This window comes from Nelumbo lutea, chromosome 8 (genome assembly GCF_056320005.1).
Source record: "Nelumbo lutea isolate HS-2025 chromosome 8, American lotus-T2T, whole genome shotgun sequence".
NCBI classification, from domain to species: Eukaryota; Viridiplantae; Streptophyta; class Magnoliopsida; order Proteales; family Nelumbonaceae; genus Nelumbo; species Nelumbo lutea.
The window spans coordinates 22,118,154-22,133,220 of record NC_142691.1 but is presented as its reverse complement, the minus strand read 5'-3'; the positions used below and the strand labels follow the sequence as shown (position 1 = coordinate 22,133,220).

The window sequence follows — 15,067 nt, the reverse complement described above, 5'->3', positions numbered from 1 at the left end:
TAAAAAGAGAAAAAACCCCGATTCAGAAAAGCTTATGAGGTCACCAACGCACTTTGGCGTTGGACCCCACTGGCCACTGCTACATGACACTTTCAGCAGACGCCACGCTCCTCAATTCTAACGTACAGATCAAGACGAACCCTCGATCTTGTTTTCAGCTAAAGTTCCAATTCCACTGCATCATTGAGCTCAAATGATTTTGGGTGTCCCCACTTTGCTTCTCTTTACAAAGAAACTGACCAAAAGACAAAAAAGCAACAACCAACTAAAGTTGGGAACCAGGATTATCCCTAAGCTCTCAAAATAATCCACAAATAATTTAGTGTTATAATTAAATTAATAAGTCCTTATTTTTTATTAATTACCTATATTCCAAGTGAGATATTCACTGAATGAGATGAGACTCTTGCTGGCTTTAAACCCTAATTTGGAGATTGAACAGTTTTCTCTTTTGGGTCATCGGTTCAATGGCTCAACCGTCTGAATCAACAGGTCAAAACATCATGTTATCAATATAAAGAATTTCATATAAAAAAAAGCCAATCATTCATCATATAGGTTAATGATTCAACCATGTGGGTCGACATGTCATTGATTAAATCTTGGTAACATACAGTGCTAGAGGGGTGACCCAAATTGGGATTGTACTGGATCAGCATACCATTGGTCTGACCGTCGGGTCAACTATGGGTTCAAAAGTTTCCCTAATGGGGTGATTGGCATTGGATTTCTCTCATTTGATCTACCCAGAAGTTCCAAAGTTCTAATTAGAAATTGCCCACAAAGAGGCTTTTTTTATCTTGCCAGGTGTCATATTTCTAGGTTGTTCATTAGACTTCACGTCACAAAACCACTGAACTTGGAGATCAGTAATCAGTTTCCTGGAGTCCAATGGGTAGATTAATTGAGGACCGGCCCCAGATGATGGTCCACACTCCAGCGGGGTCAGTCGGAGCCGGGTCAATGTCTATCACGTTGGTGCCGCGTGGAACCAAGACGAAAGGAACCGGACTTAAACTTTACATAATGACGAAAATGACCTCATTGAATTGGGCACCTTTTTGTCGTCCTCAGCTGAAGCACACGTGCCAAAGTGGCGATGTGAGGTTTTTGGTTGAGAACAAGGAACAATCAGACATCATCATCATTCATTATCGTTTTCCAACCAACATGAAACGAAAAAAAAAATAAAAAAATTTAATTTAGGAGGGATAAAGACAGAGAGCTGATTTGTTTAGCAAACCCTAGAAAAATCCAGAATCTAAACCCTTGAGTCTTGACCCTTCAGGTTGTTTATTACAAAATAAAAAAAAAAAAGAAAAAGAAAAAAATAGTCGTTTTCTCCCATTGAAAGCGAAGTCTTCATAAAAGAAAAAAAAAGGAATTGCAGAGAGGGAGAGAGAGATAGAGAGAGAGAGAGAAGTGTAAAGAAGAGAACGAAGGCAACCAACGCTACCTTAAGGCCGCAGCAAAATTCATTTCTATATCTGGGTTCCTGAATCCACACTCTCTTCCGTGATGATTCATCCAGAATTTTCACATTCAATCCCTTCATTGGAGCTTGAGGTGTCAAGCAGTTCGGCATTAATGCCGCTGGAAGCAGAGCTGGTGTAGGGGTTTCTTTGCCTTTGTGCATTGATCGAAATTCTTGAATATGGCGTTGTTTCGCAAACTCTTCTACAAGAAACCGCCCGACAAACTTCTGGAGATCTCTGAGAGAGTTTACGGTACGTTGGCAAATGACATTTTGATTGGAGTTTTTGATGTGATTTCATAAAATTTTCTCGTCAACTGTTGATAGGTATTAAAAAAAATCTACACTTTGGTTTGTATTTTTGAATGCTTGAAGTTTCTAATTGCAATTATTGTTTGAAGTCCCATTGTTTTTCGATTTTGAGTTTGGTTGGAGCATCTTGTACTCTGCTACGTGGTCGTGGTAGGTCTGTTCAATGCATAGTTTATTGGTTTGACATATTACAGCCTATGGACACAAAAACGAACGGACAGTGAAAGGGGAAAGAAAAGAAGAGAAGAAATTAACTCCAGTTGATGGTTTGACTTAAGCATGATGGACCTCAGCGGCGCTTCAAATCAGATACTAAAGTCTTGGGCAATCCCGTAAGATTGCATAGTGTAAATAAACCAACAGTGATCCTCTTTTTAATCTTCTCTGCAGAAGACAACTCCAACAGATTTCCTTAAGAATTTTCTCCTTAGGCTCAGTTTGGAAGGAGTACAAATACAAATTTGTAGAGTGCAAAACTATGTATTTTATATTATTTTGTATGGATTTGTACTGTACATATTTGTATTTGTACTCCTTCCAAACTAACCTTTACAAGCTACTGACCGAAACTGGTGCAACCATTTTATCGTATTACCAATGGGAGCCAACATTACAAAAAGGAACATCCTTCTCTTCTGTATGATTAACTAATTCATCTTTAAGTAGGTAAAAAATTTATGGTCTTATGCCAATCCTTAGTGCAGGCATGTGATGACTACAACTTCAGTTGTCTATTGACATCTCTTTGCTACTAGCTACTCCTCACACATCCTTAATCATGTCCCAATCTGACTTCTAAGTTCCCCCCCTCCCCCTCCCTCCCTACCCCAAGAGAGTAAAAAAAAACATGAAACCAGAAGAAATAAGCATGGAAACCTATTAAATGATTTACCTAGCTTGTTATTCCGCTTGTTTCAATGCCTTTGAGTGTCCGGCATGACTCCTCGTTTGGTCCCTAAAGCTTCTATGAGTTGTTGTTCACGGTGAAGATTTTAGCTTTCCTCTCTTTTAGTTAATTCTTTCTTTGTTTTAGCTGTTTGATATGCTTGGTTTTGGTCAACATATGATTTATATTGTCTAAAGGCACATCATTTTGTTTGAGAGGAACAAGAATGTTATATATATACACACACACAGATGTACACTCCTATTAAGATTGAAGGTATGATTACTAAGCTTGCATTTAGTTTCAATTGCATAAAAAAATATTTATTTATATGGTTCTCTGTTACAACTGTCTGTGTATAGTTTTCGATTGTTGCCTTTCCACGGATGTCTTGGAAGAAGATGATTATAGGGTCTACATGCAAGGCATAGTGGGTCAACTTCGTGACCACTTTCCTGATGCTTCATTCATGGTGTTTAACTTCCGAGAAGGAGATAGACAAAGCCAGATTGCCACTATTTTGTTGGAGTATGATATGACTGTAATGGACTATCCTCGTCAGTATGAAGGTTGTCCATTACTCTCAATGGAAGTGATTCACCATTTCATGATGACGGGTGATAACTGGCTTTCACTTGCGCAAAAGAATGTGCTATTAATGCACTGTGAACGAGGTGGGTGGCCATTGTTGGCTTTCATGCTGTCTGGGCTATTGATTTATAGGAAGCAATGCACTGGAGAGCAGAAGACCTTGGACATGATCCATAAACAAGCCCCTCGTGATCTTTTGCAGTTGCTGTCACCTCTAAACCCGCTGCCTTCTCAATTGAGGTATCTACAATATGTCTCAAGGAGGAATGTAGGTTCAGAATGGCCACCATTGGATAGGGCACTTACATTGGATTGTGTCATGTTCCGAGTTATTCCTAATTTTGATGGAGTGGGAGGTTGTAGGCCAATATTTCGGATATATGGACAGGATCCTTTCATGGTTTGTGATCGGACTCCTAAAGTTCTGTTCTCGACACCAAAGAAGAGCAAAGCTGTACGGCTTTATAAGCAGGTAGCTTTAGTTTCTTTAATTTATGTAATTTTTTTTTTGCTTCTTTTCTTGTTGAGGTTACTTATTCTTCTTCCTTCTGATAAACTATTTTCCATTTGCTTTTTTTTTAATCTTTTCCCCCATACATATAGAGGTAGTATGACACTTTGACTTACAAGTTGTCTTTCTGAGAATGATGTAGTGACAGTGTTTCTATTAAATGGACTTTCTTCCTAACCTGCATCTTTCCTTTAATAATGTTTTATGGAACAAAAGGAAATATTAGATACTTGGATGGTCAGATGACTTATGATGTTGTGTTTTTGTTTCATTGGACACATGACCCTCATAAAGCAACTGATGCTGTTCCACATATCTGCATTTACGTTAAGTGGTTTGGCTCACTTTGAAGTTGTTTAATTTACACCTTGAAATTTGTGCCAAACTGCAAATGTACCCTTAGAAGTTAATGCTCTATCCTTATATTAAGGTTGAGATTTTTTTTTTTTTTTTTACTCTCTGCCTGCAGTTATCCAGGTTGGCCATTGAACTTGTTGTGAACATGACAAGATGATTCTAAGTCCCACCATGGATATCTTCCAGGTGAAACCCTGAATTCTAAACCAGGGGGGGATCTCTTAGTACTGACTTTAATTCCAGCATAGAATTAAGGTTCTTAAAATTGGATTAGGGAGAAAAACGGAACTTGTCTGATTTGATGGATGTAAGCATATAATTTGTTTACTTATTTCTGGAGAGTTAATATTTTCCCGACCTGTTCAGAGGAATGGGAAAACGATAAAATATATCTTTAGAGTTGATATCATGGGGGGAGGGGGTTAGAATGATTTGATCCCAGGTCTCTGCTATGGGTCAGAGATCCTACCAACTGAGCCAACATTAGTTGGTTATGAGATCTTCTGGTTGGGCTTATGAAATCATGACCAATAATATGGTTAAACTTTATGCTTTTTTTTTTTTTAAATTTTTTATACTTAAAGACATCACTCAAACCATGACTGTCTTTAGGAAAAATCACTTCTTGGACCCTGCCTAATTATTTATCAAATAAAACTCCTAAATACCTTGGTGCAGGCAGACTGCAAATTTGTTAAAATCGACATTTACTGTCATATTCAAGGTGACGTCGTGCTGGAGTGCATTAGCTTAGATGATGATCTGGAACGTGAGGAGATGATGTTTCGAGTCATGTTTAACACAGCCTTCATTAGATCAAATATCTTGATTCTTAGCCGTGATGATATTGACATCTTGTGGAATGCCAAGGATCGGTTTCCCAAGGAATTCAGAGCAGAGGTATGTGCCTTTCCTGCTTTATTTGAATAGCCTAGCTTAAACTAGTGGCTTTCTAATTTTATATCTATATATATATATATATATATATATATATATATATATATAATTTTCTGTGTATGGTAAAGGTTCTTTTCTCAGAAATGGATACTGCTGCCTCTCCTAGCGCAATGGATTTGCCTTGTTTTGAGGAGAATGAAGGCCTTCCTATGGAAGCATTTGCTAAAGTTCAGGAGATATTTAACAATACAGATTGGCTAGATCCAAAGGCAGACTCTGCTGCTATAAATTTGCTTTGGCAAAGGAGTCTATCAAATATTCTGCAAGAGAGGTTGGGGGCTGCTGCTTTAGAGGATTCAGAAATTAGAGCTCTGTTGCGGGTGTCAAGTACTGAAAGGGCTATGAAGAAACTGAAGCCTGTAGCATCACAAAATAATATTAAGATCAGAGATTCAATGGCAGATGCTGCTGCTATAAATTTGCTTTGGAGAAGGAGTGTATCAAATGTTCTGCAAGAGAAGTTGGAGGCTGCTGCTTTAGAGAATGCAGAACTTAGATCTCTGTTGCAGGTGTCAAGTACTGAAAAAGCTATAAAGAAACTGAAACCTGTAGCATCAGAAAATAACATTAACAGCACAGATCCGAAGGCAGACTCTGCTGCTACAAATTTGCTTCAGAAAACAAATTCATCAAATGTTCTGCAAGAGAAGTTGGAGGCTGCTGCTTCAGAGAATGCAGAAAATAGAGCTCCGTTGCAGGTGTCAAGTACTGAAAAAGTTATAAAGAAACTGAAGCCTGTAGCATCAGAAAATGACATTATGAGCACAGATCCAAAGGCAGACTCTGCTGTTATAAACTTGCTTCAGCAACCAAGTACATCAAATGTTCTGCAAGAGAAGTCAGAGGCTGTTGTTTTAGACAATGCAAAAACTAGGATCCCGTTGCAGGTGTCAAGTACTGAAAAGATTATAGACAAACTGAAGCCTGTAGCATCAGAAAATAACAATAAGAACACTATGTCTGTGGCACTGCAAAAACAGTCCATGCCTTCCTTTAAATCATCTGCAGATTCAGATTCACCTAAAAGGAAGGTTCAGCCTCAAGATCTACAGGTTGCACTTCAAAGACCCACTCAATCAAAGATCATAGCACAACGAACATCTTCTTGTTCTCTGTCAAATCCAGTTTCATATTGTAATCCTCTACAAGTATCACATGTGCCAATGTCAAGATATCATAGTGCACCCTCAACTCTTGGTATTACAGCTCTCTTGCATGATCATACTTCAGATGGAAGTGCAGAAGCCACTCTTCTTGTGACTACATCACCTCCACCCTCTGCACCATTGGTTCCTGCTATTCCATGTTCACCTAAACCTCTAGGGTCCAATACTGTTTCATCAATACCACTGCCACCTCCTCCTCCCTTATTACCTAATACTTTGATTGCTTCTACCACAATAACATCTATAATCTCTCATCCACCACCACCTCATTGTCAACCCACTCTAAAACTTTCAGTTCCTTCTTTAACCCAGCATTCCAGAACCTCATCAATGGGCAGAGGCCAGTTGTCATCAGCTCCTCCTGCTCCCCCACCTCCACCTCCACCTCCTTCCTGTTCAGGGCTACCATTATCTGTCATTACCACTTCAGATTCAGTTCCTTCTTGTCCTCCACCAGTACCCCCATGTTCAGGGTCCACTGTTGGGAATTTATCATCAGCACCACCTCCTCCCCCTCCTCTTTTTCCACCTAAGACTGGTTTCTCAGCCCCCTCTTCCCCTCATCCTCCCCCTTCACCTATGAAGAAACCAGGATTTCCAGCAGGTCCTCCTCTCCCTCCACCTCCTCCTATACCATCAGGTCTTTCCCCAGGTTCTATTAATGTTTCTTTGGCACCACCACCCCCTCCACCCCCTGGTTTTTCATCACAAAGTTCTGGGCCACCTGTGCCTCCTCCTCCAGCCCCTTTCCCCAATGGCGTTTCAAGGACCGGTGACGGGTCACAATTTCCTTCTGCAGGCAATAGTGGAACTGGTGGTGTTGCTCCACCTCCCGGACCACCTTTTGGTGCAAAGGGACGGGGACTACCACGTATTACAAGTTCAAAGAATCAACCCAAAAGAACCACCCTGAAGCCATTGCATTGGTTCAAATTAACGAGAGCAATACAGGGAAGCCTATGGGATGAGATATCTAAGTACGTTATTCTTGTGTGGTGTTTGCATTCTCTTTCATTTTGTGATTAATGACTTTTCCCATTTATAGAATCTCACTGGAACTTTTTGAAAGGTGGTGATTTCACTAGAACTCAAAAGATAAAAAGGAGAGGCTGAAGAGGAAGAGATTTCCGCGACTATCTCATTGGCACTTAATTAACTGTTTCTATATGTATGTATTTTTTATGCTAGGTGTCCAGGGGTTGTTGAAATGCCTGAACTGGAGAATCTTTTCTCAGCAGCTGTTTCAAATTCTGAACGAAGGGGCTCAGATGGAAGCTTAAGCCGGGCTTCCTCAGCTGGACGTAAATCTGATAAAGTCCAATTGGTAATTTATCTTTGGTTCTGAAGTGATACTGTATAATTGACTAATATATATTTCAATATTCAAGGATGTAGCCCATTTATATATGTTTTTTTTTTCAAAGTATCATACTGTATTCCTTCTGTTCAAAAATACATAAGATCTTCTACACCAAGGTACTGTATATTGGGAATTTACAAGTAGAACATATCTAAGTATTTTGTGTTGTTTGTTAATTTTTTCATCTTACAAGCTAGTGAGTTCTTTTTTTTTTTTTCTGATAGATAACAAGGAAATTTTATTAAAAAGGAAAAGCTGAATACTAACTAAAGGCAGGTGTTAAGATAAAACCCCTGGCCCACCAACTACTTCGTCTACTGCCTACCACAAAGAGGAACCGAGAAAGAGAAACATGAGAGAGCACAAACACAGCAAGCACAACACCAGCCAAAGTGCAGATCAATTTTCCACATCATCAATCTCTTCTGGACCTCCTTCCTCGTCCCAAATCCCCCCATCTCTTCTGGAACTTTCTCATGCTTTCCAACTTTCTCTTTTTTCTCCATAGCTTCAAAAGCTCTTCTAGCAAATTCCTCCCCTCCTAAAAAGAACAAACCCAAAGACTTTCCGATTTCCACTTATCTATCAACTAGAGTCTTCAAGTCCACTCCTCTTAGCTCTATTGCCTTATCCCCCGCCGTCACTTGACTCACTTCGGCAGAATTCAGAAACCTCTTTTGAGATAACAACAAATTGATTTGCTTTTCTGAACCATTATGCCTTTTCGATTCCATCCTTTGGGACTCCACCACAGGGGAAACCTTTCCAGCCCCTCCGGAAAAGAGAGACGACTCCAGACACGAGTTCTCACGACTTGGGGAGTTATTTTTAACCCCTTTTCTTCAGTAAATTCTTTTATACTTATTGGTCGGTCCAGCTCCCACCAAACCATCTTTCAGTCTTGAGAATACCTTCATAACATGAATCACGTTAAGCTTGTTTGAACCTCTGGTCTTCTTAGGAATTTCCAAGACCGCACCACTTCCATCCAACCTCTTCTCCTTATCCCTATGACCCAAATCATATCCAAGTCTTCCAACAACCACTTCGAAAACCTCATAATTGACATTCTTCCTAATTAACCTAGTGAGTTCTTTGACTGGAACTTGATTCAGGTTTGTCAAAGATATGCAGGGTTTGTAGTTTAGAGGTTACACATGAAGAGAGCTTCAAATTAAATAAAGAAATTATAGGAACTAGAAGTAATATGAGGGCATTTATCCAGGGTTATGTTCAACAATTTTTGGAGATTGAAGAGGATGTTGCCCATAGATACAAAATGGGGTAGATGATGTGGAGATTAGGGGTATGGATTGGTTTGTAGAGCAGACTCTAGGAATCTAATTAAAGGTTGGAGAGTTGGTAAGGATGGGGTACCCCTAACCCACCTGCAATTTGTGGACGATATGGTTCTATTTTGTGAGGATGGTGATTGTAGGTGGTTTAGGAATCTGAAACTTACTATATAGTTGTTCGAGCAAATATCTAATCTAAAAGTGAATTTTGACAAAAGCTGTATAGTAGGGGTGAATCTTGAGGGAAGAGTGGTGGAGTGTGCATGCATTTTAGGGTGTGTAGTATCCAATTGGTCAATGAAGTACCTGGGTCTGCCTCTTGGGGATAATCCAATGAAACAAAATTTTTGGGATCCGGTGGTAGGGAGATTTGAAAAGCGGTTAGCTGCTTGGAAGAGGGATTATTTGTCTCTTGGGGGAGAGCCACCTTTGATAAAATCTATCTTGCAAACCTTCTGATATATTTTATGTCAGTTTTTAAAATGCCAGGGAAGATATCGAGGAGGCTGGAAAAATTAATGAGGGATTTTCTATGGGACCCAGGTGAGGAGAAAAAGGATCATAGGGTTAGAAGTGATTTGGTGGGTAGAAGTAAAGAGTGTGGAGGCCTAGGACTAGGGAACATTCAGAAGAGGAACGTGGCATTGTTGGGTAAGTGATTATGGGGAATTCCCCTAGAGAAAGAAAAGTTTTGGGCGAAGATTGTGGTAAGTATTCATGGGCTTGCAAGCAATGATTGGGATGCTGGAATCTCGGCTAGGACTACAAAGCTTCTCCATGGAATCTCTAAGCCTCCTTACCTCTCTTTATCCCGTGGATAAGTATGATCTACACTCTGGTAATCTTTTTAAATTTTGGAAATTTGGGTTTTAGAAGAGCAGTTAGGGGGAGTCAGAATTGAATAATACCATGTCCCTTCTCAATATTCTTGAAAGAATTTTTCTGGATCCTACTATTTCAGATAGAAGGGTATGGACCTTATCAGCCTTTGGGGCTTTCTATTGTGCTTCCTTCTTCAAAGCCTTAGTTCATCCATCAGGTCAGTTAGGGTAGCCTTTTCCAGTTAAGGAAGTTTGGTGCAAACCGATTCCTCCCAAGGGTTGGGAGTTCCTGTTGGGAAGCAATCTTGGAAAGAGTCAACACATATGATCTTCTTCAGAGAAAGAGGCCTAAGAGTTGTTTTTCTCCTCACTGGTGTGTCTTTGCAAGGCTGAAGGTGAGACTGGTTATCATTTACTGATTTCTTGCTCTGTTACTAATCACATTTGGGAGTGGTGTTTATCTTTGTTTGGGTGCAAATGGTCTCCTCCACCAGATGTACAGAGCCTTTTTGCTCCCTCCTTTTAGCTGGTTGAAAAAAAGAGGAAGAGTCATGTGGAGATGCCTAAGGGCTACTGCTTGTTGGACCATTTGGGAAGAAAGGAACGGGAGAATTTTCACATAAAAGGAAAGAAGTCTGTCAGAAACTCTGGAGTTAATTCAGATAAGAGTGGTGCATTGGCTGAAGTCTATGGTACTATTTAAGGACTTTTCATCCGATGAATTATTTTAAAGAAATTGGAAGGAAATCACAATTTCAGCTCTGGTTAAAGACATCCCCTACCTTCTTGGACTCCTCCTAGTGGTTTTGTCAAACTTAATTTCGATGGAAGTAGCATGGGCAACCTGGGTCCATCAGGAATTGGGGGTGTCTTAAGAAATGAGGAGGGTGTGGTAGTTGCTCTATTTTCAGGGCCAATAGGAGTGGGCGATACTCTTAGAGCTGAGATTTCAGCTATCGATGGAACTCAAAAGGCACTTGAACTGAACATCACCAAATTTGGTCATAGAGGGTGACTCTAAACTGGTAGTGGATTGGCTAGAAAACGATACAAATAATTTTTGGAACTACAATAATGAGAAGAGAAAATTCAATTGGTTGACTAAGAATATTGAGGTGAAGATGAGTTGGGTTAAAAGAAGTGCTAACTCCTTTGTTGATGGGTTAGCTAAACAGGGGGCAACTAGGGCTCTTTATTTTGGGCCATCTTGTAATTTTTTTCTTTGTTTTCTTGTTTTGGTTGGGGGAGATAAGAGAGGTTATCTCCCCTTTATTGTTCCCTTGTATCTTTTCTCTCTGTTTTTAATGAAATCTGTCAGTTATTGGTCTAAAAAAATGGTGAGATTAGGGGTGGATTTGAGCCGAGCCAAGACAAATATCTGGCTATTTGGGCTCGGCTCACCATGACACTTGAGCTTGAGCTCGAGGTTCATTCAAGCTAGAGACTGGCACTCGAGTTTGGTTCGACTCAAAAGTTTGTAGGTTCAAGCTCATCTCAGCTTGGGCTCGACTGTGGGCCAAATTTCCTATAAAAATAAAAAGTATTTTTTATTTTACATGTAAAAAATAAGAATTATAAAAATAAGTTTTAATTATAAATAATGTCAGATCAGATTTGAATATACCCTGATTCGAATCCGATCCGATCTGATTCGATCCGATCCGTTTACATCCCTGCCCAAGTGTATTAATATTAGGCTTGTGATCCTCACGAGTAGAGCTCGAATAGCTTGTGAAAAGCTCGATTTGTTTCCACCCCTAGTGGAGATGTGCCATTTGAGTGTAGCATAGCTGAAGATATCACTTTGACTGAAAGGGAGTTTTATAAGACATCTAAAAGACCTATAATGTTTTATAGAGCAAAATGTTGGTTACTAAGGACAGTAACTCACGTCTATCATCATCTTATTTTGACCAGTTTGTTCATTCAAAGTCTTCATCTTGTTCAATTGGAGAATTGAGTGGGGCCTAGGCCTTGAATGTTGTTTTTTAATAGAAGGAACTAGTAAGGCCAATCGGTTTAGGAAGGGTAAAGTGGACAAGAGAAAGCTTTTAGGCTTTAAACGACCAAAATTTAGAAGGTGTGAGGTGTGCTTGGACTCTGGACTGGGGTTAGAAAGAAAAGGGGAGAAAAGGTGGGTTTGGTAATCACTGAGAATGATAAGAGTGGTAAGAAGAGGATTGTTGGAGGATTAGGGGCGAATCTTGTTGATCACTAATCTTCTTCTAAGGATGGAATACTAGTTTCTGCTCTCAGTTGTTAGAGATTCTACGGTGATTTGCATCTCTTCTGAGCCAGGGTTGCTGCTGCGGCATCTCAAGAAATCAGGTACAATTTCAGAAAACCAGCTCCATTGGTCTCTGAGGAGGTTTTCTCTGCTGAGGTTGAGAGGCTGGAGGAGGGGAGGAGGTAGTTGGGGAATGGTGTGCCAATGGTGATGCTGAAAATGAGGACAGACATGAAAACAGAGGAAAGGGGGCTATATTTGATGGTGGCAGTGTTGGTGGCCAGAATAAGAGCCACGTTGGTGACTATTTTTGTTTTGAGCAGACGAAGGTTGGAAGGTTGGGTGTTGACTTGGATTGAAGGTGCAAGACTGAAGAGAAGGAGTTGTTAAATGGGGTGCTTAGTAAGAAAATGCGTAGCTCAACAAACCCTAATGTTGTGCATGTGATGAAAATCTTTTCTAGGCTGAAGCTTGATATGGCTGGGGCAGGACCTGCAAAAAACTACAAATGGGTTTACTACATGAGAAAAAGGTATGAGAGGCAATTTGTCATCTGGCAGTGATCATAGGGAGGTGATGATGCAGGTTCAGCCATTGGGCTCCCATTTGGGGAAGGAGCAACAAGACAACAAGGTGAGTGTTGATGGTCCTGATTCTGTTGCGAATTTGATGTTGCAAAGTAATGATGATAAGGATGGCGTTTCACGATGTGTGTCTCTTCAGAAAATAGTGGAAAGAGATGTCAATTGGTAAAAGCCTGGGTTTCATTTTTTAGGATGGTGAGGAGTTTGAAAAGAGAAGGGAAGAGAAGTTGAATAAAAAAGTTATTGGAGAAGGCTAGCATGAAATGAGGATGATTGAGGCCAGGAGGATGTGCTCGTGGATGAAGAATGAGGCCCTGGTTTGCAAGTAGTAGTTGCATTTTTGTTCAGCTGTCTGGTTGGTGCTTCTCTCGTTTCAAGGGTTTTTTTTTGGGGGGGGGGGCTATTTTTGATCTTCGTTTAAGTCTGATTTGATGAACTTTTTTGTTTGTAAGTGATGCGTTTTTATTTTTATTTTTATTTTTTGGTTTTGTTATGGGGTCTTTGATGTTGAAATGTTGGGTCCTTTGTTTGCTTTCTCTTCTGGGTGGTGTCTTATCAACTTTCTGCTGTATTTCTTTTCCTTTTTAATGAAATTTTCTCTTTACTTTTCAGAAAAAATAGAGCAAAATGTTGGGCATTCAGAAAATGTATGTTTTTGCAACTTTGGTATGTGAATGATACTATCATGCTTTATGATGATTAAGGAAATTAGGATAACAACTTAAATTAAAATCTTGAATGGCTACCACCTTTTCAGGTCTCAAAACCAACTTAAATAAGTCTGCACTACTGTGGTGAAGTTGGAAGTAAATGTGTGTATTTATTTTTTGTTTTTTTAAAGCTAACTTTCAATCAGAAAAGGGAAGTTTTTTTGAAGATAACTAAAAAAAATATTAAAACAAAAAGAAGATACCCCGGAAAGGTGATAAGCAATCACCCAAAGAGAACATAAAAAAACAAGAAAAAACACTCAACAAGATTAAAACTACAACCATCCATCCCAACCTACCCACACATGGCCAACCCCTTTACACCAAAGCTCTTACAACCAACACATAAATGATACAAAATAGATTGACAAAATGCCGATCTTCATATCCCAAAAAATTGACGCCCTTAACCATCCCCATCACCCATACCTAACACCCGGCTAAAAACCAAAACAAAACCCAACCCCTAATTGACTCTGACTCAATCAGTCTTTTCGTTTGAATCTTGGATGCAAACTTCTTGTTATCTTTTGACTACATTTTTCTGTTTTCTTACTGCCTTGTTAGGCCCAATGCCAAACAGAGCACCTTTTAGCCTTGCAAAAAGCTTTGACACTGTTATTTGCTGATGACTTTTCCTAACCTTTTAGATCTGCATCTTTTAGCTGCGTTTAAGGTTCCTGTAGCTTTTTTCAACCTTGCGGCAAGTTCCTGGCCTCTATCTGACCCCTCCACCTCCTCCAAATCCTCTTCCTTTTCATTGGTTCCATTCTTGCGTTTTCCAATCGTCTCCTTCATCCCTTGAAGGATTAACTTGAGTTACAGTCAACCAGTGGCTCCTGTTTATTATTGTTCTCCCCATTTCTTGCTTCCACAGACTTAAAAGCTTCCTTTTCAAGCTCCTCCCCACCTAAGAAAAACAAACCTAGAATACTGCTGATTTACACTTACTTATTTATCACTTTTTCAATGTCACAGCTCTTCTCTATCTTATGGACTTCATCTATCATCGAATCATTCTTATTTTCTTCCCCAAATTGCTCTCCTACATCCGCTATCTCCCCTCCCTTCTCTGTTTTCTTCTAATGGAAAAGTTCTATATCTTTTCCTTTTATATGTGTTAACCCCACCCCAACTCTTTCTTCCTTCACCCTCGTTTCCCCCCTCCCTCATTCCCTGCTCCTTTCTCCCCTTCTTTCTCCTCTACAACGTTAACATCCCCTTTTCCTCCTCTGTCCCCTCCTAACACTACCTCTTCTCTCGTTTTCTTCTTCCCTTCAACCCCACTCAATACTTCTCTTTGAACGATTTCCTTCTCTTTCTCAACCCTAGCTTCTTCTCTTTCCGGCATTGTCCTATTTGCCTTTGTTGAGTTATTGGGCCCAAGGCCCATTAGTTTATGTTTTAGACTAAGAGTGTTTACTTAGTTTTTACAAGTAGCCGACTTACTAAGGGCATACTTGTCTTTGTATTCAGTTTTATTTATGAGTATATAAGCTAATGAAAGGGGCCCAGATATGATTTTTGGCTTCTCCCCATTTTCTTCAACTTTTCTCCTTTTCTCTTCTCTGCAAAGACCTTTTTCTTTATTTCTTTCTCTCCACAGATTTTATATCAAAACAGCACTATTAAGGGTTTCTTTGTAATTTTGCGTTTAATTGCAATTAGGTCTAATAAAATAAGTTTAGGGGGCTGGGAAGAAGCTGCATTCTCTTCTCTCCAAACCCTTTTTCTCCCATATCTTTTTTTTTGAAAGGAGGTAAAGTATGATTATATTAATAACTGATCCTTTGTAGAATGAGAATCTGTACAAAAA

General features: G+C 39.7%; 1 protein-coding gene across 6 annotated transcripts in view; it reads left to right on the top strand.

Moving 5' to 3' along the window:
* The first annotated feature begins 1,172 nt into the window (after positions 1 to 1,172).
* The window catches only part of LOC148843300 (formin-like protein 18), a 108,715-nt gene continuing 94,820 nt past the window's right edge, over positions 1,173 to 15,067 (top strand). For all 6 annotated transcript variants that reach the window (XM_088956407.1, XM_088956409.1, XM_088956406.1 and 3 more), the window contains exons 1-5: positions 1,173 to 1,727; positions 3,035 to 3,735; positions 4,810 to 5,031; positions 5,157 to 7,231; positions 7,443 to 7,578. In XM_088956407.1, coding sequence (XP_088812533.1) covers positions 1,655 to 1,727; positions 3,035 to 3,735; positions 4,810 to 5,031; positions 5,157 to 7,231; positions 7,443 to 7,578 — 3,207 coding nt within the window. In that variant the 5' untranslated portion in view covers positions 1,173 to 1,654. The remainder of the gene's footprint in view (positions 1,728 to 3,034; positions 3,736 to 4,809; positions 5,032 to 5,156; positions 7,232 to 7,442; positions 7,579 to 15,067) is intronic.